This window comes from Dermacentor variabilis, unplaced genomic scaffold (assembly GCF_050947875.1).
Source record: "Dermacentor variabilis isolate Ectoservices unplaced genomic scaffold, ASM5094787v1 scaffold_12, whole genome shotgun sequence".
NCBI classification, from domain to species: Eukaryota; Metazoa; Arthropoda; class Arachnida; order Ixodida; family Ixodidae; genus Dermacentor; species Dermacentor variabilis.
Window position 1 is genome coordinate 7999059 of NW_027460280.1, and position 26555 is coordinate 8025613.

Sequence of the window (26555 nt, forward strand, 5' to 3'; positions counted from 1 at the left end):
ATTCCGAATTACTCGGAAATGGCAAGTCCTTCAACAGACGCCCTCCGAAAGGGAGCAACGAATAGCGTGCACTGGGGTAAGGACAAAGAGAACGCCTTCCAAAATTTGAAAACGCTATTGGTTTCTCATCCTGTGCTTTGCGCGCCAGACTCGGAAAGGAATTCATAGTTCAGTGTGACGCAAGCAACAGGGGTATGGGTGTGATACTTAGTCAGCTCGGCGACGATAACGAGGAACATCCTATCCTCTATGCCAGCTGTAAACTAACTGTAAGAGAGGAAGCCTACAGCTCTTCAAAGAAGGAATGTGCTTGTTTGGTTTGGGCAGCCCAGAAGTTGTCGTGTTACTTATACGGAGCGAGATTCATCTTCGAGACCGACCACTGCCCGCTGATATGGCTCAATCAAATATCACACAAAAAATGGCCGCTTGCTCCGATGGAGCCTCACTCTCCGAGAGTACAACTTCTCCATTCGATATAAGAAGGGAAAGTTGCATAGCAATGCATATGGTTTGAGCAGGCTAATTTGAATTCTGCGTTTAGGGATACCGCCTAAATTTTGAAATTGTTATTGTTAATTTTGTTAAGCCAAGCAGATCGCCTCTCATTTAGCAGGATTCCCTCCATGATTGCCCAATTTCTCAGCACTAAATTCCTTCCAAATTGTAGTAGTAAAATGCAGCATTTTTAGTTTCTGCACTTCTGTTTTCTTTGAAGCCTAGCGGGTCCAAATTGAGATCCAGGATACATCATCGTGGCGCAGAGCTGTGTTTTCGGGTTCCTTTTGCAGTTGCCTGTCCTTGTTGGATGTTTTGGGGTGATGCAAGCTGATGCAAGTTCAGCTACAGTGCATGGTGGTTGGTGCTCTTCATCGGAACCTTCGCCGCTGCTCGAGTCTGCGTCCTCGTCACCCATGATGTCAGCCACAATCTCTGCATCAGCGCGATCCGCTACAGCTTGCACGCCGTCGTCAGCACTGACGAAATCGCATGCTGTAATGCCGCCTGGGATGGCGCCTGGGAATGCCGAGAGCTCGCGAAATTCACTGTCCAGGCATCCAGCATCATCGTCTTCACTGTCAAGACATCCGTCGTCTGGAGCTACAGGCTTTGTGGAAGCAGTTCACAATTGTGCTTTTCTTCACGTCGTTCCAAGCACCAGCCGTCCAGCATTGAGCCGTCAACAGGTATGTTCTTGGCATGTGTCTCCAAAAACCAGGCGTACCAATGCCTTCTCGACCTTGTCAAAGGTTGGGACGCGCACATGACATGCTCCTGGGCGACTGGACTGCACTGCCTTCTGCTTAACATCGGCTTTCTTCTTGAGGATCGTACTCAGGGTGTTGCGAGGAATTCCGAACGCTGCGGCGACCAACGACTTTTTCTCGCCAGCCTCCACCCGTCGAATGATCTCCGCCTTCGTTGAAAAATCCAAATGCTTGCGTTTTTTTTTTTTCAGCCATGGCTCCGGAACACGTGCCAAAAGCGGAAAGAAAAACGCACTGCACCACACGAGTCTCAAGCCTTCGTGTTGGCCTCCTGAATAAAAGGAACAAAGCGAATCGAAAGATGCACCGCTCCACGTCTCCGCACTACTACAAGCCCAAGCTGCACTGTCCTTGTTCGTCTCGCTGCGCCAGCGGTGTCAGCCAACCAAAACAGGAAACGGGCGCCTGCGGTCAGCGTGGTTTCTCCCTCTCACTTCCCTTTCACACCCAATTGCACTCAAAGTGCTCCTCGTCACGTGCCTTTTACCCACACGCCCCTTTCTCAGAGTGCAGGGCGATGCGCGTGAGATAGCGGGCACACCACGAGAGCTTCGTGAGGAGAAGCGCACTTGCGGGGGGTGGGATGCAATGGGAGAAGCGCACTTGCATGGGTGGGGTATGGTGGGAGAAGTGCACTTGCCGGGACGCAGCTCAGCACGGAGTTTGATACATCAATATGCCGGTGCACGGGAGTTCTATATACGCGAACAATAGCGCTATACACCAGAACACCGTGAATTCAAAGCGCACCGCCATATTGATGAGCGCTGGTCGCGCCATCTATCCCAAGCGCCGCGAAGTAGCAGGTCTGGGCTGCCACGTCGGGAGATGCGACCCGGCGCAAAAGAGAAACTTGGGCTTTTTAGCTGGGCAGAAGGCATGTTTCGCGTTTTGTCTAAACTGTCATTTTTGCTGTCTCGATCTAATCAAACTTCAAGACCTCATGCAAGTCCGCAATGGCCACATTGAGTGCTGTGCAGACTGCAGAAGCGAATACATCGGGCAAGTACGTTATGACGTTTGTACAAACCGTGCGCTATATGCTAGAACACGTGTGAGCTGTAATATCTCCGCATTTTTGGCACGTAACCTGTGAAGCAATATAGAGCACTGTGTTGGTGCCTTATATTATTAAAGCACGCAGAACATTGTCCTCTGCACTTTCAGTTTGGTCTTGTTTGTCATGGTCACTACTGGGTTGGCCGCGTTTGGCAACCAACTGGCGAGGTCGTTTGACTGGGCTTATAGCCTGCCTGATTAGCAGACGCCTGCTCTTCACCACCTGCACATTGAAAACAAAATATATGTTATAGTAAGAAAGGCTGTAGTTCTTTCCCATGCCATCACTGTTGCGAAGATATAAGGTCCTCTCAAAATGAAATAGAAAATACACCAGGCCAATTGTTTCATGCAATTTATCGTACAACATTCAGAACACAAGCCTACAGCACTCGAACAAGCAGCATATGATGCTAAACCTGCACTCATTGGAAAATGAGGAACTACAGTAGTTATAATGTGGAACTACGTGGTGCAGTCAAAGCCCGTATAACAGGGTGAGCATGACAGGTGCAGGTGTTGTACAAATGTTGCACAAACCATGACAGGGCACATAAAATTACCATCCCTACTTAAGGCTGCATCATCAGGGACCCCTTTGGTACAAAACAACAACCGCACCTGCATTCCAAGAAATTAGCCCCACCAACTGCAGCTACCTGGCATCAGACCTGTTTCGCTTGTGCAAGGCCATATCGGATTGTTGGCGCTCCCTTAGAACAGAAAACACACAAAAAAACAGGCGAGAACGAGCAAAATTTTGTTGCAAAATACAACAATTAACCACCTTATTTTCCTCGCTATAAGAACGAAAAAATCTTGCGCTTTGCCCCGCATAACAGCCCGCACGCAGTTTAGAGCTCAGGAAGCTCAAATGAACTCGTTACGAATGACACCTGCAACACCAGCTCATAAAGACAGGCGCGCTGCAAGAACACCTTCGGCGACGAGCAGTTGTCGTTTACGTTTTTGTGGACGCATGCTGCGTGACGAGCAGACTTCGGTTTACTTTGATAGCAATAGCGCTCACCAGCAGGGCAACATTCTATTGCCTACAACTTGTCGTTCACGCTTAATGGTCATGCCGTGCACCAGCTGCAAGTATCGCTAACCGCAAACTCAACTGTTCCGCTTAACTGTCGGGAGCTCTGCATGACTGAAAACACGAAAAGGCTTGCCTTTTTGTTATAGCCAAGGCGAAGCACCGGCACGAAATTCGTCTCTGTAAGCTTGTTGTTCAGAAAGTGTTCGGAGCAAACCTACATGTTACACATATTACGTTCGTAGGGCGCAAAGTTGAACGTGGCACCTAAATATACACAGATCGAATACTCACTCGTGCATTTTCACTGGGTTGGTAGTTCTTCCTATTCACTGCAGCTATCCACCGGTGGCGCAGCTTGGCATTCTTCGTTGCGGATAGAAATCGGTGCAGGATGAAAACACCGCACCGGCACGATTCCCTACGTGTGTTCTGCTCTTCGCAAACAGCGCTAAGCAACCTGCTCCTTTTGCGCTGGTTGTTTTGGCATCCAAACACGACGCAATGATGCCCAGATGACTTCTTGTACTTTGGATCCGCGTGAACGGGCACATTTACGCACTTTGGAGTTCTAGAGCTGACGCTTGCCATGTGTAGCGGTCGCCGGCGAACACACTTTGGGAGCCCAATACAAAATGGCGCCGGTCGACCGGGTAACCCGGGTGCGAGAGTATGCGTTCGGTTAGTCTGGGTGCGAGGCTATCGTGTTCTGGTCTATACTTTTGCATGGGATTCCCAAGGGGATTTTTCAACTGTTCAATATAGGCGATATAGGCAATAATTCGATATATCCGGGTTTTATATATCCGGGATCGACTGTAGGTCAATTACCCCAACCGTAGTTTGTTCTAGGAGATTTAAATGCACGCAGCAACCTATGGGGTGACTCTCAATGTGGTGACTCTGCAATGTGTGAGGTCCACTGATTGAACAGTTTCTCTTTTCTTCTGGTGCATATCTTTTGAATAGCAAGGCAGCTACATATTATAATATTGCACATAAAACATATTCCTCTATAGACCTCAGTATTGTATCTCTGACCCTTTCACCTGATCTTAAATGGAACGTTATTAGGAATCCATACGGGAGCGATCATTTCCCGATAGTTCTGTGTACACCAAAGATGAACGAATGTTCTCCACAGTTTCCTCCGTGGAAAGCTGATTCAGCTGACTGGGAACAGTTCCAAAATATTACTCATATCGTGGGCTGACATTTCTGCTCTAAGCCTGGATGCTGCAGTTGAATACTTCACCTTTTTTCTGATTGATGCCGCGACCAAATGTATCCCAGAAACAAACGGATCATCTAACAAGCGCCGTGCTCGGTGGTGGAATGAGGAGTGTCGTAACGCACCTAAGAAGCAGAACAAAGCATGGGGGTTTCTCCACGATTCTCCGACAGCAGAAAACCTGGTTAATTTCAAACATGTCAAATTTCAGGGAAGGAGAACGCACCGACAAGCTGGAAGAGAGAGTTGGCAAAAATATATATCAGGAGTTAACTTTTACACAGATGAGACGAAGGTCTGGAATAGAGTGAACAGAATAATAGGTTGACAGCCTTACTCGCTACCCTTAAAGGGAAGCTGAAGAGTCTGTCGGATTCAATAAGACGCTCATATATGGATGCGGGAACCTTATAAACCATGCAGGTAAATATTTGTTGGGGATGTTTCACTTAGGAGCGACGCAATCGTCAGTTAAAATTGCGCTGTAGCTCCGCCCCCCGTCAAGCGCCGCATGCTGCTGCTGTCGCTGACGATGCGAGCGGAGACCGGAAACCGCAACGTAGTGACGTCAGCACTGGTGTTCCGTTCCTTCGCAGTCTCTGCGACTGTGCCTGACCGGGCTTATTTCTGCTTGCGTGCCATCCTAATCTGCTTCGCTCAACTCTACATTCCTTTGTTTGTGTGTATATAGGAGTGGTAATTGACGCGCGCAGCATCAATTAACTTGTAGGCCGATCATGCCGGCGTTCTGTGCAGCCTACGCTTGCATGAACACCAGCGGCCGCGACGATGTTCCGATGTTTCATTAGTTCCTGCAAGACAAGAAGCTTTCAGCTAAGTGGGAGGCTGCTGTGAAGCGAAACAACTTCAAGCGCTCAAGAACAACAGTGTTGTGCTCTAACCACTTCCGTGACGATTACTACCGGAGTTTATCAATAGTGGGCGCTTTGGGTTCTCCTTCGTGTTAGCACACTGAACGGAAGGTGCATGTTTGTCTCCCACGCTTGACGCAGTTTTCATCGCCAAGCGCCGCAAATTTTCTATTCGCACGTGTGTTGTGAAACAGCCTGCATGCAGCTACCATAACGAAGTGCAAGCGTAAAGTTTGCATCTGTTGGAAAGCCTGCTCACACCAGGACGCTGCGCTCCCCCTTCTTTCGCAGGCATAGAGAAACCGACCATCTCACGTAGCCGACGGAATTCGCCGGTTGCGAGTAGCGTGTGGATGGCGCGCTGATGAAGGTTCTATACTACACGTGCTACAACAGCCGGTAAACTTTTCCCGCGTTTAAACCGTCTGTGTAGATTGCCGACTGCTTTGGGGCAGCGCACAAATGCCGAAGATCACATCACCGCTTACATTCTACGAGGAGGCATGCAGGAACATAACACTACAGTTGTTTGTCCGGAAACGTACTCACTGGAACGCTGAATGCAGCTTAGCACAAAACATACTCGCCAAAGAACATTTCTAACACAAGGAGATGCTAACACTTCGCCTTCGTTCGCGTGGAAAGCAGTGCTCGCACCAGCATTTTTTGCTTCTTGGAGAGGCCGGCTCTTCGCAATCGGCTCGTACATGTAGGGAGTAAAGTATAAACCCCTTACAAGTGATCTTGCACGCGACAGCGACAGGGCGGCAAGGGAGGCGATGGCTGTCGTGTTCACTCGTCACCTGCAAGCTGAACTCCACGCGAGTGACGGCTTTGAGCAACGACTTCCCGGTATGAGGGCAGCAATATACACGCCGAAACTAGCGTGACGCATGCTTTAGCAATTTAAGTTGATGTATTTTACTGAAAAAGGAGCATAAAATATTACTGAAGGTCTTGCACTAGGTTCTTGTTCTTGCACGTATAAAATTCAATAGTTTGCTCGTTCCGTGCGACAAACAGTAGTAATTGAGTTATGTACCCCCAGTTCCGGCTTCGCACTGTTGGCTAGTCGCTCATAGCACTTCCGGGCGACGAGTTCTAGATTTCTAGAAATGAGCGATCGAGCGACAACACCGAGTGATCTGTTCAAGCGACGGCCCGTTTTGTCGCTCTAAGCCATCGCCCATCACCGTCTTGCGCAAAATCGCTCTCGTGTAGTTTGGACTTAACTCCGAACTCCTCAGAGAAACGCAATCTCTAGAAATTTTCCATGACCGTCTCAGCAAAACAGCACCAAACTACCTTGCACCGTGCTTCGTGTGTAGCGGCAGCAGTCAGTCTGGACGAGCACCATTGTTGACGTCGCGAGGCGCCCGACCAATCACAGGCGGAAACGAGGCGCGCGAGCTGGGCGTGTCCACTGCTGCACTTTTCGTCGAAATAAGATATGTTTGCGCTTTCTTTCATTCAATTTCGATGCGATATTCGAATTCAGAGGGTTGAAAACCATGACTTACTGCTCTTCACTCATTTTTTCTAGAAAAGCTTTCAGCTTCCCTTTAAAAAATACTCAGGGAGATAGTATGGAAGACCAGGCGAATTTTCTAGGCGCACATTTTGAACACACATTCAGTTCGTCGCACTACTCTGACACATTCCAAAGACATAAAGCACTAATAGAACGGCAGCCATTAGAATGAAAAAGTGCAAAAGGTGAGGTATACAATGCACCATTTTGCTCAGCAGAGCTTCAAGCAGCACTAAACGGCTGCAACAAATCTGCCCCTGGTTCTGACCGCAGACTATATGAAATGTTAATGCACTTGCCATCTGAAACACAAAAAATCCTTCTTTTTCTTTACAATGGTATATGGTCTTCCGGCCAGATTCCCTCTGTCTGGAAAGAGGCCATTATAATTCCCATTCTGAAACATGGTAAGGACCCTTCGTTGGCAAACAGTTATAGGCCTATAGCGTTGACAAGCTGCCTATGCAAACTCTTTGAAAAGATTGTGAACAAACACTTGCTTCACTATCTTGAAACCAACAAAATATTAGATCCATATCAATGCAGTTTCAGGGAAGGTAGATCGATGACAGACCAGCTTGTTCACATGGAAATGTACATCCGGTAAGCCTTTATTCACAAACAGCTTGTATCTGTATTCCTTGGTACGGAAAAGGCGTACGATGCTACGTGGCACTTTGGGGCCATTTGGGATCTTTCTGGAAGGGGTATACGTGGCAATTGCTGACCATTATTCATTATTGAGAGCTACCTGTCTGACAGAACGTTTCGTGTTAGAGTTGGCAATATGCAGTCTTAGATCATTCATACAGGAGACATGTGTACCGCAGCATGGAGTGCTGAGCTGTACGCTCTTTATTGTGAAAATGAACTCCTTACATACCATCGTACCTTGCACACTTTTACTCGGTCTATATGGACGATGTACAGACAGCTTTTAGGTTGTGCAATCTGAGCATCTGCGAGAGACAGCTACAGCTTGTCCTAAACAAACTCCCAAAGTGGTCAGAAGAAAATGGTTTTAAATTTAACCCTCAAAAAAGCACATGTGTCCTCTTCTCAAACATACATACACCAGAACCCGCTGTTGACCTTTATGGAGAACAACTATCGGTCAGCCTTGAACACAAATTTTTAGGTATTATCTTGGACACAAGACTTAATTTTATTCCCCACTTGAAATATCTTGAAGCGAAGTGCCTGAAGACTATGAACCTGCTTAAGCTACTTTCTTGAACTGGGGCAGTGACAGGAGGCGTTTGCTTAGCCTGTATAAGAGCCTTGTACGATCACGCTTCGACTACGAAGCCGTGGCATACCAATCTGCATCAGATAGTGCTCTCAAAATTCTTGACCCAGTCCACAATCTAGGTATACAGCTGGCAACAGGCGCATTTAGGACAAGCCTTGTGGAAAGTCTGTATGTCCAGGCGAACGAGTGGTCCTTACACCTACGCAGAACATATATAAGCTTCTCCTACTTTTTAAAATGTAAATTGAATAAAGAACATCTATGTTACTCAACTGTACTTGCCTTGTCTTCTGCAAGACTTCACCATAACCGCCCATGTGTTCAAGCTCCTCTGTTTGTGCGCTTGGAATAGCTGGCTAATGAAACCGGTATTCAACATAGAGAAACAGTCCTAATGACTCCCACTAACCTTGCACCAACCACCATGGGAATGGCAGACTATCCAGTGTAATATGTCATTTGTTGCAATAACAAAACATGCGCCTAAAATGCACATACATTCACATTTTCTTGACCTGCAGGCAAAGTACTCCTGCGCGGAGTTTTATACAGACGCTTCAAAGTCTACTTATGGCGTAGCTTATGCAGCTCTCTGACAGTCATTTTCAACGTCCGGTGCATTAAATCCAAACACCAGCATTTTCACAGCGGAGGCATATGTGATCACCTCTGCTGTGAAACATATAAAACAAACAGGTATAATAAAGACTGTCATATTCACAGATTCATCAGTCGTTGTTAGTAGCATATCAAGTCTATGAAAACACAAAAACTCTATCCTTAATGAAGTCTACAACCTTCTATGCTCAGCATACATGTCGAACCAAATAATTGTTCTTTGTTGGGTGCCTGGCCATAGAGACCTAGAGGGCAACGTAGCTGCTAATGAAAGGACTACATCTGTAGCTTTTTGTGATGCAAACATTAATGTACTTGTACCGTACACAGACCTTAAGCCATTTTTACGATATAAACTACGGAAATATTGGCAGAGGCAATGGGACACTCAGATATAAACTGCACCTAGTCGAATCAAAAATGGGGGAACTGGATCTCTGAGAAAACAAGACACCAGGAAGTACTGCTCTGTAGATTAAGAATTGGGCACACCTACAGCACTCGCTCGTATATTCCAACTGGAACTAACCCTCCAACATGCACAAGGTGTGGCATTAGACTTAGTCCTTCATGTTCTCATTCAGTGCCCATTATTAGAAGAGGAGAGAAAAAAAAGTACTCACCTTACTTATACCGTCATAATGTATTACACCCAGTCTTCTTTTTTAAGCAATGACCCTCTATTTAATTTCAAATCAGTACTCAAGTTCTTAGAAGAAACGAATACCATAGAAATCATTTGGCCAGGCTATTTGTAGCACAGCCTCTGCTTGTAGGCTGTAACTGCAATGCAGTCACTTACAGAGCACATGCCTCGCATCCCTTGTGCTGAAAGGCTCTGCAGAGGCACTAGTGCTGCGATAAATTAACACGTTTTAGTATCTAATCTTTCACAGCATACTTTTATAACCATAGGACTAACTTTTCATTGACATTTTAATAGATACATATTTTACACCATTTACAGCGAATATTTTAGGCCAATATACAGCCACTCGATTTCGACCATATTCAGCTGTTCTCATCACCAAGTGTCATGGCGCTCTTTGGCCATTTCTGACCCTTGCGCCAAAAAACAATATCCATCAATCAGACATGTCTTGTGTACCTTGATGATGTCAATGAGAAGGGGGTTAACTGAGGGGCCCAATTTTTATTAATCATCATAAGAAACCAACAAACAAATACACCAAGGACAACATAAAGGAAATTACTTGTACTTACTAATTGAATTTAAAAAATTATAAATTAAAGGCAATCGCACGCATAATGCAAAGATGCAGGCTCGTTCCCCACCTGCAGCAAGTTGTTTTTTCATCCACTTTATTGCTATTAATTCATCATTTCTTTAATTCAATGAGTAAGTACAAGTAATTTCCCCTATGTTGTCCTTGGTGTATTTGTTAGTTGGCTTCTTGTGATATGATGATGTGGTCGTATTTTCTGAAATGTTCGAGCAGCATCTTCACCGCCTGCAGTGTGTGTTAAAGCCATCTGATTGGCAGTCCTCATACTTAAGCCGGAAGAGTACCACTTCGGTTGTGAAGAGCTCAAGTTCCTCGGGCATATAGTAAGCGCCAAAGGTGTCTGACTCGATCCAGACAAGCTTGCCACTCTGGTCGCATTTCCAGCTCCTGTCGATAAGAAGGCCGTCTGGCGCTTCCTGGGTTTGTGTGCCTACTATCACCAGTTTATTAAGGCCTTTTTTAAGATATCGGAGCCTCTGACTCGCCTTACAAGGGACGACCATTTGTCTGGCATAATGAGCAACAAGCAGCTTTTGCTGAATTACGACAGCGCCTACAGTCAGCACCCATTCTTGCATATTTTGATGATGATGCTGTACAGAGGTGCATACCTATGCCAGTAGCATTGGCCTTGGCGCAGTGCTCGTCCAGCATCAAGATGGGGTGAAAAGAGTTATAGCCTATGCCAGCCGCTCAATGTCCCGTGCCGAGGTGACTTATTCAACTACGGAGAAAGAGTGCCTCGCATTCGTATGGGCGATCATCAAGTTTCACCCCTACCTCTGTGGTCGTCCCTTCAAAGTAGTGATGGACCACCATGCCCTCTGTTGGTTGGCAAGCATGCGCGACCCTTCAGGACAATTGGCACAGTGGAGCTTGCGGCTGCAGGAATTTGACATCACCGTCGTTTATAAGCCTGGCCGAGTCTGGTCGTAAGCACAAAGATGCTGATACTTTCCCGCACACCCATTAATCCTGTCAGTCAGGAAACAGAGGATGACGACGGCTTCCTGGGCGCCATTAGTTAGGCGGACTTGATTGGATGGCAGCATGATGATGCTGAAATTCGACCGATCATCGTTCATTTAGGGGCCACGGCACAACCATACCATGCCATCTGTCCCACTCATTCTGTCTATGAGACAACTTACTGTATAAAAAGAATGCCCGTTCGAACATCCGTGCTTACCTGCTGATGGTTCCAAGAGACATGCGAGACAACATCCTCGTCGCTTGCCATGACAAACCCACATCTGGCCATTTAGACGTCTCGCGAACACTCGCTAGAGTAAGTGAGATGTACTATTGGACCAGGCTTTCGGCAAATGTCAAACAGTACGTTAAAGGCTGTCAAGAATGCCAGCACCGAAAGACACTGTCTGTTAAGCCGGCTGGCTTCCTTCAGCCAATTGAAACACGTCACACACCTTTCCACCAAGTCAGCATGGCCATTCTTGGACAGTTTCCTCTTTCGGCTGATTATTTAACATGCTATGCTGAGACGCAGGCTATCTCACGAGCCATGGCTTCAGAGGTAGCGCAATTTTTCATGCGCCACATCGTACTGTGTCACTGTCCTCTCTCCACTGTCATAACAGACAGAGGGACAGCATTCACAGCCCAGCTTATGGATGAAGTTTTTTAATTAAGCAACACCAGGCAACGAGCGACGACCGCATATCATCCACAGACCAGCGGACTTACCGAGCGACTGAATAAAACGATTGCAGACATGATCTGACGTACTAGTTCTGCGGAAACCCGCAAGGTGGAGAGAAGTAATGAATAAAGAGAAAATCAGGCATCCACCCGTTCGTAGCAATTGCTACAAAGGAAACCCATACGGGTTCCTTCAAAGACAAGCCTCATTGTTGAAGAAAAATTCGTCCTGGTCCGGGACTCGAACCCGGGACCACCACCTTTCCGGGGCAACCGCTTTACCATCTGAGCTAACCAGGCGGCTAGTAGATGTGAGCCTTGAGGGTTTCCTTTGTAGCAATTGCTACGAACGGGTGGATGCCTGATTTTCTCTTTATTCAGACATGATCTCCGTGTACATCGATGTCCAATACAAAACAGGGGATTGGATCTTGCTTTACATGACCTTCGCGTATAACAACGCCGTGCAAGAGACAGCAATTCACACCAGTTCGCCTTCTCTTCATTTGACCATGTGCGCACACAGATGGTCAAATGCGGCTTAGAGATTGGGCTCAAGTGGCTGAGGGATTGGGCTCAAGTAAGGCCCTAGGCCTGCTTGGCCTTCTCCGCCCAGTCCACCAGTTCAAGCTGTCGGTCGACGTCCCCAGAACTGAGCCAGGCTGTCCAGCCAGTCTCGCTCCTGATGGAGGGATGAGAAAATGGGAGCGAGGTGCATTCCCACATTATGTGTGTGAGTGTTCCTGTTTCTGAACAGAGCCTACATTTGTCGCTTTCCTTGCCCCCTGTGATTTTGTTAATGTACTTTGGGTGTGGGTATGTGTTTGTTTGAAGTTGCCAAAACGCGACCGCTTGCATTTGATCGAGTTACTTGGCCGGTGGTGGGAGCGCGCGATGCCTCAAGCAATACCTATGGGCTATTTCATGATAAGTCTCGCAGGGTTCCTCGTGTCTCTCCTCCTCATTCACGTCATCCGCATCCACGGACGAGGCTTGGCACGCGAGATCTCGAGCCAAACTGTGAGCCGACGCGTTGCTGGGCACAGCCGCGTGAGCGGGGGTCTACACGAGGGTTTTCAAGCCGATAAGATCTTATCGCGCACTTTGTGCTTTAGGTGCAAGTGAAAGTGTGGACGGGTGAGACAAAGATGGTGGCTTCACGAGTGCTGCCTTCCCGCGCGAGCAAGGGGGAAAAAGGGGAGAAGAGCGAGCTCGTGGTAACGCAATCAAGAGTGCTTGAGATGGGTGGGGAAGGGGTAGCGCACATTGCGATTTCTCGCTCGCGTCTCGGCCGTGGCTGTGCATGGCTGTAAGCGCACTTGAGCGCATACGCAGCCATGCACCCTGCTTTAGAGGTAATCTGCCGCATGTGCCAAGAGTGGGTGTGCCGAGATGGCGTGGCATCATGTAAGCTGTCTTACGGCGCATTTAAAATTATGGAGTTTTACGTGCCAAAACCACTCTGATTATGAGGCACGCTGTAGTGGGCAACACCGGAAATTTGGACCAGCTGGGGGTTCTTTAACATGCACCTAAACCTAAGTACACGGGTGTTCTCACATTTCGCCCCCATCGAAATGCGGCCACCATGGCCAAGATTTGATCCCGCGACATCTTGCTTAACAGCATGGCGGGTTCCTGCACATTTCGTATTAGAGGTTGCGCAATCTCGAGTTTATGTGACTCATTAGAGCGAGAGGCAGACAAAGCATTCACTCCCCGCTGCTGGGGCTTTTCATGATAGCATCGTCCCAGTGTGGGCAACGCAGGGGCCATGTGCACAGGAAAGCGGGGCTGGCTTCGGTTAATTCATACCTCCTATGTGAAGATGTTGATGCGGCACCAAACTTTATCATTCGTTGCTGACTTCAAAATTAATCAAAATGAATTGTTTTCTTATTCCAATTTGCTTTTTTCGATTGCCCGATAATTCAGGAAATTTTCCAACCCCTTCCCGTGTAAGGAAAATCGATCGGCGACTTTACTTATTTGCGTAAAAGGTCGAATTTAAATACAACAAAATTTTGATGTAGCAAAGCAAATCACTGATTTTACCTACTTCATTATATCTTTGTTTAACTGTACGTGATGTATGGACAAATGTAAGTGCACTGCTTTGATTATGAATGTGTTATGCAGTTCATTTTCTAACTGTGTACCTTAATTTCATGGCTATCGGCAGCTGCAAGTTAAAGTGGGGAAAGAAGCTGTTTTGCAAGTAATTGTCTGATTTGCAGACGCACCTGACCTTTGGCAAGGAGTTCACACAGGCTGTCGAGATGAAGCAGGTGGCCCAGCAGGAGGCTGAGCGAGCTCGCTTCCTGGTTGAGAAGGCCGAGCAGCACAAGAAGGCGGCTGTCATCACAGCAGAGGGTGACTCGCAGGCTGCAGCTCTGCTTGCCAAGGCTTTTGGCGAGGCCGGTGATGCGCTGGTGGAACTTCGTCGGCTTGAAGCAGCCGAAGACATATCATATCAGCTCTCACGCTCGCGTAATGTAGTCTATCTTCCTGCGGGACAGAGCACACTGCTGAGCCTGCCACAATAGTGCTACAAATTAAGCAAAGCTAGATTAAGAGGGTGTAGTGGAATCCAGCGGCCTACAGAGAAAACCTGTGGTAGGGTGCCAAAAATGGGGAGCATGAAGATTGACAGCGCAATCACATCAATATCATGTAGATTACTTGTGCTGTGCTTTATACAAATGATGCCTTGTGGCTAATTAAAGGGGTATAAATACTTTTCTGTGCTTCATTTATATGCTGCTGAAAATATAAATCCATATTTCCCTACACTACATTTTGTGGGCTCAGCACACATTCAAGTTGAGAAATGTGGGTTGAGCAAAGCTAAGCTGGTATTCAGAAATAAGCTCTAATGCTAGAACTTTCTGAATGTCAGACATATGATTAGCGAAGGCCAATGGAAACCAGCACTTATGAACAAAAAGCTTTCTGAAATCGATCCTTCATTTGTACTTTCTATGCTCTCGATAACATAATCATCCTGAGCAAGACGCTGGTGATTTTTGTAGCAAAACCACTGCATTGTACAATAAAACTTTTTTTAAGCTAGTTCGTTCATTTTGTAAATATTGGCAGGGCAGTGCACAGGACACGTAGGACAGGAGGGCGCAGTGCATAGCATAATGTGGCATCAACCAATGTGGAACACCATCTTTGTGTTTTGCCTCGAGGAAAGCTTTCCATTAACGGGGCACTGTTAGCCCAAGGTCCCTATATAAGTTTCAAGGTGGTGCAAATTCCTCCTTTTCTAGCCTTCCTCCCAGTGCCCCCAATAGTTCCAAATCTCTCAACATGCGTGCAAAAACAAGTAGCTTGTCATTACTGTTACACTACATTTATTATAAACACTCATTTTGAAAATGTGCCATGCAGTAAATTTTTATTCATATGATGTTGGCGTAAACTATGCTACGTGAAAAAAAACTGGAACCTTTTGAGAATGCTGGTGATTAGTGTGGGCACATGGAAATGCCACATGACTGCACTAAGTCACTCATGTAGGGGTGAGGAGGACGAGGTTGGCACTACCTTGAAACTTTAGTGTCTAGGGGCCCAATGTTAGGCCTGTGAGTGTTCACTCGACAGCCATTGCCGCATGATCTCGTCCACTGTCGCGATGGGAATGTACGTGCACAATTCAAGTTTGCCGACCTTTTTTGCGCTGTCAGGTAAAAATTTCAGTCTCGGGCATGTGCACCCCTCGAGGGGAGTCGAGAGAAAAGTCCGGCTGGAGTACATGGTCCATACACCGGCGCGCCACTTGCACCATATCGGGCACCTCGCATATGCGCTCATGCATGATGTGTTTGGCTGTTCACATACTTGAGTACCGTATTTACTCGCTTAATGATAGCACTTTTCTGTTAAAAAAATTGACGCAAGTTCAGGGGTGCGATCATTGCGCAGTTTAAATTTCCCCACAAAACCAACATTGTCTTTTTTCATCCCGTATTTGCTGTGGAATGACAAGCAGGTGGCTGCCGCTGTCATTGCGGGACACCAAAACAAAAATGGCGGCCGGCGGAGCCAGCCGAACGCGCCGAACGTGATTATTTTTCATCTTGGGAGTACATTACGCGTATTGAAACAGTTTCTCCCGTATCATTAATGAATAGTATTGTTTATATCTGCAAGCTTGCGACAATAACGTAGCCATGTCCACTTTGATGGGACAGAAACAGAGATGGGCGCGCTTAGCTGCCAGTGACAGAAACGCATGGCAGGCATGCTGTGGAAACTGCGGCATTTGTCTTCACTGCTATCTTAATGTGGCACATTTCTGCTAAGAGTGGGCAAATATCTTAGCTGCGTTACAAGTGTCAGCATATGAATACACTTCTAATGATATCAGTGTAAACGTGGCCACTTTCGTTGCCGCTCGCGATTTGTTGCGTGCCCACAAGTGCAGATGGGAAGAATCGAAAGGCGCTCTTTATGTTGTTGTTGACCAAAACCATTATGAAGCTTACAAATAATAAAGCCGAGGCAAGTTTGGTTGTAGCTTCTTTTTTTTTTTCATGGAAGTGTGGAAAGTGATGAAAGGAATGAAATAGGGCATCTTAAGAATGTTGGGTGCGTGCAGACCGCTGGGTATGTCTTTAAGAGTCGTTCGCGTAGCATTCGACAGATGGTAAGCGCGATCATCATTAGCTAGACTTGGCACACGACATATCGTTGCGACAAGTTCAGGGTGCGATCATTACACGGAAAAAAATCAAATTTTGACAAAATTCAGGGTGCGATCATTACGTGAGTGCGATCATTATGTGAGTAAATACGGTAGTCTATAGATGGGGCTCTGCCCGAATTGTTTAGTTCTCCAAATTTATGCCCAGCAAATTTTTCAGTTGGCTAAAGGATTATGGTATTGTTGCCATTGACATGCCTGTGGCTTTTTATTAATTCATGTTTTTGCCTAATTTCTGCGAATTTTGATAAGGTGCATTAGCTGGGCTAGCTTTGGCTGGCTCATCTGTATTTTTATTGCAGTAGGATTTATACAGAGACGAAGTTTATGTCCAAAGGCAATAAGCACTTCACACGCTGACTGCTGCTGGTGCGAGGGCAAGTATGCAAAGGTGTGCTTTGGGGAAAATTTTTTTCCATATTTCCTCAGGCCACAAAGCTGAAGAAAATAAGTCCAAACTTGCCCAATAAAATGTGTTACATTGATGTAAACCCTGCGAAAATTAGGTTGGTTTCATTGTGTGAGCCATACATTAATGCATCATATTAATTTGTCCACTTTATGTTAAATTTTGTTTGTTGTTGTTCTGCTGCATTTCCAGTGTTCGTTTACTGTTATAGGCAACCTTTACATGTGTCAGCGACCCGCCGTGGTTGCTCAGTGGCTATGGTGTTGGGCTGCTGAGCACGAGGTCGCGGGATCGAATCCCGGCCTCGGCGGCCGCATTTCGATGGGGGCGAAATGCGAAAACACCCGTGTACTTAGATTTAGGTGCACGTTAAAGAACCCCAGGTGGTTGAAATTTCCGGAGTCCTCCACTACGGCGTGCCTCATAATCAGAAAGTGGTTTTGGCACGTTAAACCCCATAATTTAATTTTTAACATGTGTCAGCTACAGCGAGACAAAAGATGAAACCTTTTTGGGGAGCAGGTATTTTGCAGGGCATTCCACATTCCTTATGCATGCTCTGCCTAGACAGTTGTCGCCAAGCAATGGAAGATTCCATTCCCTTTCTGAGTCTGTACACACTTGTGCTTTAACCAGCTTCCCTTCCTCTCCAGCTTTGTGTGCTCCCTAGCGAGCAGCAACTCAGTTACTTGCTGTTACATTTTACTCAAAAAAGGCTCTGGCTTTTGGTATAAAGGAGCCGAGTAACTGTACAAGTACTACGTTGTGTCATGTACTAAGGAGAAGACAATCCGTTTGCTGTCATTCTGAATCTGCCTCTAAATCAGCCCGCCCTTCTGTTGTGATACAGTGGTGGAACAGCTTCGCCAAACTGCGCCGAGAGCGAACCTTTGTGCCAGTATGCACCAAAGCGGCATTCCAGCGGAAATTGCGCCGAGCCTGCGCCAAAGCATGCATAAGAATGAAACCTCCCTTCAGTTGACGCTTCACAGTTAGCAAAAGAGAAATCAAAACCAACAGTACGCTATCATCATCATAGAAGGAAGCAGAGGCACGTCGGAGTCATCCGGATTATCATACGCACATTTTATTGCGATCGCAATTATGTAAATACTCCAGGTGCATTTTTGCTGTCATCGTTGCCGTGATGTATAAAGTTGAAGGGCGATAACACCGTAGCGGCGCGCTATATGCTATCTGTGCAAGTGTGAGCCGACGATCACTGCTCAATTTAACGTGCAAAGGAGGAAAGAGGAGAGGAGACACGCCATCTGCTGTCACGCGCAAGGAACTGGAGAGAAGGGAAGTAGAGGGGGGCTCTGTACTTTGGCAGCAACTGCGTATGGTGCTGGCTTTATCAGCGAACTGCTTTGAGGGCACAGTCAAGGTGAGCTGACGGCTTGTGGCTTTGCATGTGTTGTGTTCTCGCCGCTCAGTTTGCATTAAAGCGATAGACAGCACGAAGTTCACTTTGCGCATTGCTGCTGCCGCGCTTCCTCACGCCATTGTTTTGACAGCAAATGTCCGTGGTTCTTGAGTGTGATGTTTACCTGTACGCGTTGACACCATGCTTGTTAATTCAGTTAGTATGTGAATGTTTACAAGTTTATACGGGCAATAGAACTACTATCCTTACTTATTATGGCTGTCTACTAATTTGGTGTCTGCATCGATGCTTAACCTTTCGGGCGAAACTGTGACTTTTTTCTCTGATGGAAGTACAATTAGAGTACCTCATGCTTTGCAGTGAGGCGCTCGATGACAAAAAATACTGTGGCAGCACTGCAATCTAAGTATATTGGTCTGCATTAGAGTACTAGACAATGGTGCTCTCCCGCTGAGGCGCTGCATGTGAAAAAATTTTGCAAGGGCGCTGCGAGCGAACTGGAGTGGGGTGGAGACGCGCTTCGCGGCATAGTCAACATAATTTCGCTGCAGGCCCTGAGACTGCGCGTATACGCTCTTATTATGGTGCTTTATTTCAACTGCAAAGTTATATTGGCACCCTTTTGCTACGTATACATATATGAGGCATGGGTTATACAATATGTCTTCAATTTTGCTGTCAAGTGCATCGTCTGCTAGGGCACGCATGCGTTCGTGGCGCGGATGCTGGCAGACGCCCAGTTTTTCTCGCAGAATGTCTGTGCAGTAAAACTTTTCATGGATTTACTTGCTTTTTTGCTTTGGTGCACCTGTCACTTTTGTCGACCAGTACCAATTTAGTTTTAATCAGGTGAACTGCTATTTTTAACATTGTTTTTTAAAAGTAACTTGTAATTTTTGTCACAGAAGCTGCCTATCTGTAACATGAGCTAAGTAAGAAAATTTTATTGATATCACGTCATTCTACGTGCGCTTCTTGCTCGTGGCATGTTGATCGGGGACAATGATCAAAGAAAACTATATTGCAGTGAAATAAACCAGGTTTATTAACTGCATAGCACGAAGAGATACAGATTAATGCACTTCTTGGTAAATCTAAGGGTACATAGACATATATATATTCACAACATACATCCAAGAAAAAATTATCAAATATTCTATATGCATTGATTGCAAAAGTGACAACTCCTGACTGGAATAAGCATGTTTCTTTTAAAAGCTGCACCAGTCCCAGGTGAACAAATCGACTTTCTGAGAAAAGGAATCAAGGCAATTATCGGACGTTAATATGAACAACAGTGTCAGATAAAATATATTGCCTGTGTACTGCGAGTGAATCAGGGAGACTGGGAAGTCTTTACTAATGTACTCTCCATGGCTTGTCTGGCAACCTCTTCAATGCACCAGCTAGCGAAATAAAGTGGAAACAGTCTGATTGAACGGTACTTGCTATTCAGATCGCAATTGACTTCAGAATTCACTATTAAAAATTATTGAATAGCTGCTTCCATTCAAATGTAACATAACAGCACTTTTGAAATCTCGAAGGTGAGGGGCCGATGAAAGTGAGGACTCTTATTCCAGATGATTGTGCTGTTGGAGAGTTGTGGTTGTTGTGCAGAGTTCCCGAGATAATTAACGCATGGGTGCTAATCAGTTCTGCTGAACAAGTTCCTAGTTGTCATTCCATATAAACGCCCCATTTTGGGGCAGCCTGTAAATCTGCTAACTTAATTCACGCAAGGAAAACATTTTTTTGACAGTCTCACCATGTCTGCAACTCATTAAAACTGGTTCGCCAATGTGGTATTACACTTACCTTCAACGAATACAGCAGATCTTCAAATATGTTTACGTGTATGTGAGGCACGCCTTTCCCTTAATTGCTTCATTATTGTTTTATGATAGTGCACCGGATAACTGAAAGCAGCCATTTATATTGCAGAAGTGGCTTAGTTGAACGGTCGTACAGTTGGAAACAGTATTGCATTTAGGTATGAAATTTAAGCTAAGCATAACATGTTTTTCTTTAAAATCAGACTTGAGAATAATTTCTTTCATTTATACCCCTAGAAAAAAGCCGCAGGACGCAGCTACCTTCTTATTTTTTTTAATTAAAGAAATTTTGACTTTTTACGTTTGGCGATATAATTATGAGGCACCCTGTAGTTCTCGCCACCTGGAATTCTTTAATGTGAACCTAAACAGAAGTACACGAGTGTTTTCCGATCGAATGCCGCGACCCGCTTTGAACCCGAGCTTGAGTTTACCAGTACGCCGCCATATCCACTGTGTAGCCACTAATTAGGCTGTCACGCCGCTTTTTTTTTTCTAAGCATAGACTAGACAAAAAAATTTCACACAGCTTACAATCAAAATCCACAACTGTTTTCAGCGACCAAGGTCTGACTGCAATAAAAGAACCCGTACCAATTAGTCCGCATGCTGTTACGCGAGGTAGATGGAAACATGAATAGACTGTTGCACTGCAGTTTTTTTTTTTTCTTCTATAACAATATTTCTCGTAAATCTGAGTACAGGGCACCGGTTGGGGCAAATGTGTTTTATGTTAGAAGTGGCAAGCAGGAAGTTTACATATGTTTTTCCGTCTGAACTCCGCGAAACCTACTGATGGCAAACTATAAGCGCAAAAATACACACGAGAGATACATGCTGCTTGAAGAACAAGAAAAATAACTGTTGTCCAAAGGGAACTGTAAAATAACATACACTGCGGCCACAATGCATGTGCAATCACTGAGCATCGTTAAAGAAAATGAACTAAAGAAGAGAAAGAAAGGCGTCTATTTCTAAAGCATGAATACATGTCATATGCAATTACAAACACCGTTTGAGCAGTCTGAATGCATATACCAGCGTGCGAAATAGTCCAAATGACTCTTTTGAGAAGTATCACCAGCAGTTTCCGACGGTGCAACCTTGCTGCGGCCCAATCCACTTTGATCTTGGCGCCACCACAGTATTAACGCGATAGCCTTAAGGAGCCCGTGTTGCAGATATTCTGGTGTCTGCGTAGAACGTTGTTTCGGCAAAAGGATTTTCGAACCACACATACCCAGGCCCTGCATCTGACGCAAGGAATATACTGAACTAATTGAATTTCTCAAGCTAAAATACATGAAAAAATCATAAACTACGACTTACACACAACCTACAGATAGAATAGCTCTCGGATTGTAGTTTGACTGTGCGAGAAAACATAATTTTGTTTTGCGAAAACTAAAAAAAAAAAAACCTTTTCCAGCGTTTCCCCAATTCATAGACCGGCCACGGCGTCCGCCATTTGCGCACGCCGGGACGTGGGTGGGTGTCTTGGGGCCCACGGAGCGGTGCGCCCTGTTCTTTGCAATACCTCCAGCTGGCACTCGCCTCCGCTGCGTAGCAGCCGATGCAAGAAGACGCTTTTTTACCAAAAAGCCTGCCTTCATGCGTAGTGTTCGCAGCCAGTGTTTCCCGGTAAACATTTCGGTTACACACGCTCCAGTTGCCGGGAAACGTGAGAAGCAGTCGGGGATCTTCTAATGCTACTGCGTTCCACTCTTAAAAGCGAAGCTTAAGCGTCCTCCAAATTTTTTTCCATCCTGGAATGCCTCACTGTGAAGCACGTGCCGCCTCAGCTGTTCGTCCCACTCAACGGTATTCTAGTTCACTATAGTCCGCATGAAGGTCACGCCGTTGAAAACTGCTGGTGATTCTGCTCGGTGGGGTCGTTCGTACTGCTTCGCGCTCTGTTATTTGCGATCAAACCACTCAAATGGTGTTCCTAATTGCATGTGACTTGTAGTTATGCCTTAAGAATAAATGCTTTTTTTTTTTTTATACAGCACGGTGATTGCGCATGCATTGTGGCTGCAGCGTCGTCTTCAACTGTGTTATTGTAGTTGCCTTGTTAAACAGATATTTTGCTTGCTCTTTAAGCAGCACATGTATCTTGTATGTATTCTCGCCCATAAAGTTTTCCATCAGTAGGTTTCGCAAAACGCAGACAAAGAAAAAAGTGCGCTTGCTGCTTGCCACTTTAACAAATAAAACATTGCCCCATCCAGCCGCCCTGTTCCCCTGTTCTCAGATTTACGTCAAGTATATACTTAAAGAAAAAAAAAATCCAGCGCAGCATTCCGTTCATGTTTGTGTCTTCCTAGCGTAACAGAATGCATAGCATTTGGCATAGGGTCTTTTATTAGGTTGGACTTAAGGCACTGAAAACAGGCTTATTTAATTATTCGATATGCTAATCTTTGGCCTGTAAGCAGTGACCTTTTTTTTTTCAGTCCATTCTTTTTAAAAAAGAAGCCCATGCGGTAGCTTATTTAGTTGCTATAACATTGGGCTTCAGAACTCGAGCTCATGGGTTCAATCCCAGCCGCGGAATTCGATGGGAGCGAAATGGAAAAAAACTCCCATACTTATATTTAGGTGCATCTTAAAGAACTCTAGGTAGTCAAAACTGTAACGCCGAGAGTGCCTCATAATCATATATTGTTGTGTTGCCACGTAGAACGCAAGAATTCATTTATTTAAAAGAAAGTTAGCTGTGTACTTTGGCTCTTTTCTAGGGGTATAAATGAAATTGAATTCTCGAGTCTGATTTCCCAGAAAAACAGGTTATGCCTATCTTATATTTCAAACCTGAGTGTAATGCCATTCCGAACTGTACTTCCGCTCAACTGAGCAGCTTTTATATACTGGGTGTTCAAAGTTTAAGCTTTATGGTTTTCTTAAAATTAGGCACTTGGAGGCATGTGACGACCACCTGTGCAAATAAATTGTGGCCAGGGGGACACAAAGTGCGATAATTATAGCTGTCAGCAGCCCAATTAACTAAAATTGAATAATTAACCTTTTGTTGACTGCAGTAAGTGGGTATGTTTGTATTGAAAAGTTAGAAGCAGTCGTGTTTCTACACAGTATCAGTTGGAAGAATTCTTCTAGCATGTCTATGCTCCAATATATCAGACTCCAAATTTTAATTGTCGTTCGCATGATTATGCATGCAAGAGAGTTAGGATCGGAACATAGCTCCTCCCTGATGGGATATAATAATATAATAATAATATTTGGGGTTTTACGTGCCAAAACCACTTTCTGATTATGAGGCACGCCGTAGTGGAGGACTCCGGAAATTTTGACCACCTGGGGTTCTTTAACGTGCACCTAAATCTAAGCACACGGGTGTTTTCGCATTTCGCCCCCATCGAAATGCGGCCGCCGTGGCCGGAATTCGATCCCGCGACCTCGTGCTCAGCAGCCCAACACCATAGCCACTGAGCAACCACGGCGGGTATCTCCCTGATGGGACACAGGTGTTGAGTGCGGCGTTTGGTCTGACAACATAGCAGAGGCACAGGCAAAGATGATGACTGTGCCCCTTCGCCTCATTCACGGGAGCCCCGGACAACACCACCTAGACTTGACAAGCCCTGTTCACGTCCCCCTTTCGACATGCCCAATGTCACGCTAGTTGTCCTATTCTCCGGGGACCAGGTGTCGTGCCCATGCATTCCTTCCACTGAACGACGGGGCAAGTCAGGACAGGTTTCCCACGTGTCTCTTCCTTCTTCTTCGGATGAGGTTCGGTCAGTCTGGTGCTGCATCACACTGTGCTGACAGTCTTTGCCTTTGCCTGATCATCTTAATTTATAGTGTTTGCTTTTGTGCAAGTGTGATTATTTGTGTCTGCCAGTGCAGAAAATTGAAATGTCAGTTACGTGAACGTTGCGTGACACGAGGATTTGGCGTTGAGAAAAAAATATATAAACCCCTCACTTGGTGCAACATGGGAAGGTGCTGTGTGCCCGGCTGCCGTGGCACTTATGACAGTGGTCCCAAAGTGCGCATTTTAGCGTTCCCCAGGGATGAAATCCGGAGGAAGGACTGGATAAGAGCCATTCCAAGAAAGGATTTCACACCCAGCATACACTCCAAGGTGAGGAACTAGAATTTGTGCTTTTATGGGCTGTATCGCATGACTCGCGTTCTCACTTAGTAACTGTTGAAGCGATCGTCTATGGTTCAGGGTTGGTAGTTTTATTGCGTTTCAGGCAGAGCAGTGTGGTAAAATTAAGCAGAAGTATTCAGGACCGCGTACAACTGCACATATAACACGTTTTATGGAATTGTGTGTGCATATACCGAATATAATTCACTCGTCTTATGCTTGGCGCTGATTTTCCCAAGTGGTATGGTAGACTAACTGGACGCTTGGCGCAGTATCAACATGGACAGTGGCTGCATGACAACGGTAACCGATTCTGCTTTGAGACTAACTTGCTACACTCTTGAGTTGTCACTGTACTGCTTAGAAGAGCTCAAGTTCAAGTATTTTCTCCTGGGCAAATTTCGAACAGATACTTTTGGAAGATCCTTTCGGTCACTACCATCAGCTTGTATTAGCGCTTTAGCTTGTCAGTACAGTATCGTGTTACTGTGTGGCAGCTTCTCAAATCTGAAAAGAAAATTCGGCTACAAAAGCTCCTGATGCATCCACAGGCAGACAGTGACACAGAAGAAATTCCACAGCACAACTTCTCTGTGATCATATCCAACGAAGATATTTCCAGCCCAAAGCATGATATAGAAGTCGTTGCCTACATCACTGGATACTATGCCCACTTGGCTCTCAAAAAACTGTCCTGCGCATTTTACAGCAGCACACTCATTCTCGAAAACAGGAATATAGAAGTTTAATCCGAAATAATGATTGCCAACCTGTCAAGAGGAGCATTAAAGTTTCCGCAGCCATGTACTGTGCACATGGTGCTAGTTACCATGCTTGTTGTAGAAAAACTCGCCACAGGAGAAAATTCCAAGTAGTTCTTCGCATCCAATAACAAACTCGGCATTGCAAACTCTGTTGCCGCATCCTTCCATGAGATATTGATTTAGAAACTTGCGAGAATGGTCACACATCAGAGACTCATGTGCGGCATGTAGTGCACGCTGCAACGAAGATCGCTTTAATAACTTATGTAGATTGCAAAATGATGTGATTCAAAGCACTGCACAAAAGAAGGCTGCAGTCAGAAAGATGTAAACACTAAGCAAGCAATGAAATCGGATCGGTTTTAGTCCTGTCTCCCAATAAAACCATTTGTACAACTGCATTTCGGACTCCGTTCCATATCATGTCTTAAAGTCTAAAAGCAGCCTCAGATATTCGCGCTGCATGCCTTGAAGCTGCAGAAAACTATTTTGTACTTATCGTACTCAAGTGTGCTGATACGGGTCATCCAATAATTTCCTAATGCAGGGCCTGCAAAAAAAAAAAACGCACAACAGTTTTTTTATGGACAAGTGCCGATTACACGAACGGCGAACTAAAGGAGCGGCCGGGCTGCTGGCGGGCAACTAGCATGACATCACGCACTCCGTGGAGGGGCCTTGTCAAATAGTCCAGGTGGTGTTGCGCCGGAGCCCCCCCGTAGTCGGCGCCTATGGCAACAGTAGCGTATTCTGTCAGTCGTAGGGGGATTTGTTTGGAAATGGGGTGTTTTCTAGGATGACTTTAACGGCAAGGCATTTCCTCGTGCCGATGCATTGTTCATTAATGTTGTTGAGCATACCGCGCACTTCAGGAGATTCACGGGAATGAAAACAGTTCTTGAATAAAACTGTTTTTACGTTGAATGTGAAAGTAAGAAAACTGAACGTCGCTAAGCACTTTATTAGCCGTCAATTATTGCGACAGCTGTATAGCAATACTGGCAAAGCATTACGCCGCGCTGATGTTTACGAAAACGTTTCTATGAATTGAAGTGTTGAAGCACATTTCGTATCCATGTAAAAGTAAGAAAAATGAACGTCGTCGTGCAATATTTCATAGATGTATATAGACCTGTGTGAAAGTTGCACAGCAACACTGATCGACTACATTGTGACAAACTTCTGGCGCGTCGCTGGTTTTAGGCATGAGCGCAGTGGGGTGCAGCTTAATACAGAAGAGGAGGAGCTAGAAACTATCAAGTAGATCAAGTGAAGGGACGTACAAATATAGGAGAGGATAGGAGAAGAGCTCTCACAGATGCCAAGGTTTGAGGGTCCCCAACTGGAAGAAGCCCAATGGTTCTCTGACCACCGACCACCTGATCACCATTGTTCTTCATCGGGCGCCCATTCCTGTGTCGACGTCAACCTAGCCTTCGAAGGATCCATGCCTTGCGACTCTGCGAACCGTTTCACTGGAGAGGCCCCTTCCTGGTGTCTTGGTGTACCGTCTCGGAAAGCGGCTGGATATGAGGCGGTGATTGATT

General features: G+C 45.7%; 1 protein-coding gene across 2 annotated transcripts in view; it reads left to right on the forward strand.

Annotated features, from left to right (window-relative positions):
• The window catches only part of Phb1 (prohibitin 1), a 159401-nt gene extending 144550 nt beyond the window's left edge, over positions 1–14851 (forward strand). For both annotated transcript variants that reach the window (XM_075676570.1, XM_075676569.1), the window contains one exon: positions 14017–14851. In XM_075676570.1, coding sequence (XP_075532685.1) covers positions 14017–14325 — 309 coding nt within the window. In that variant the 3' untranslated portion in view covers positions 14326–14851. The remainder of the gene's footprint in view (positions 1–14016) is intronic.
• Positions 14852–26555: the final 11704 nt, after the last annotated feature.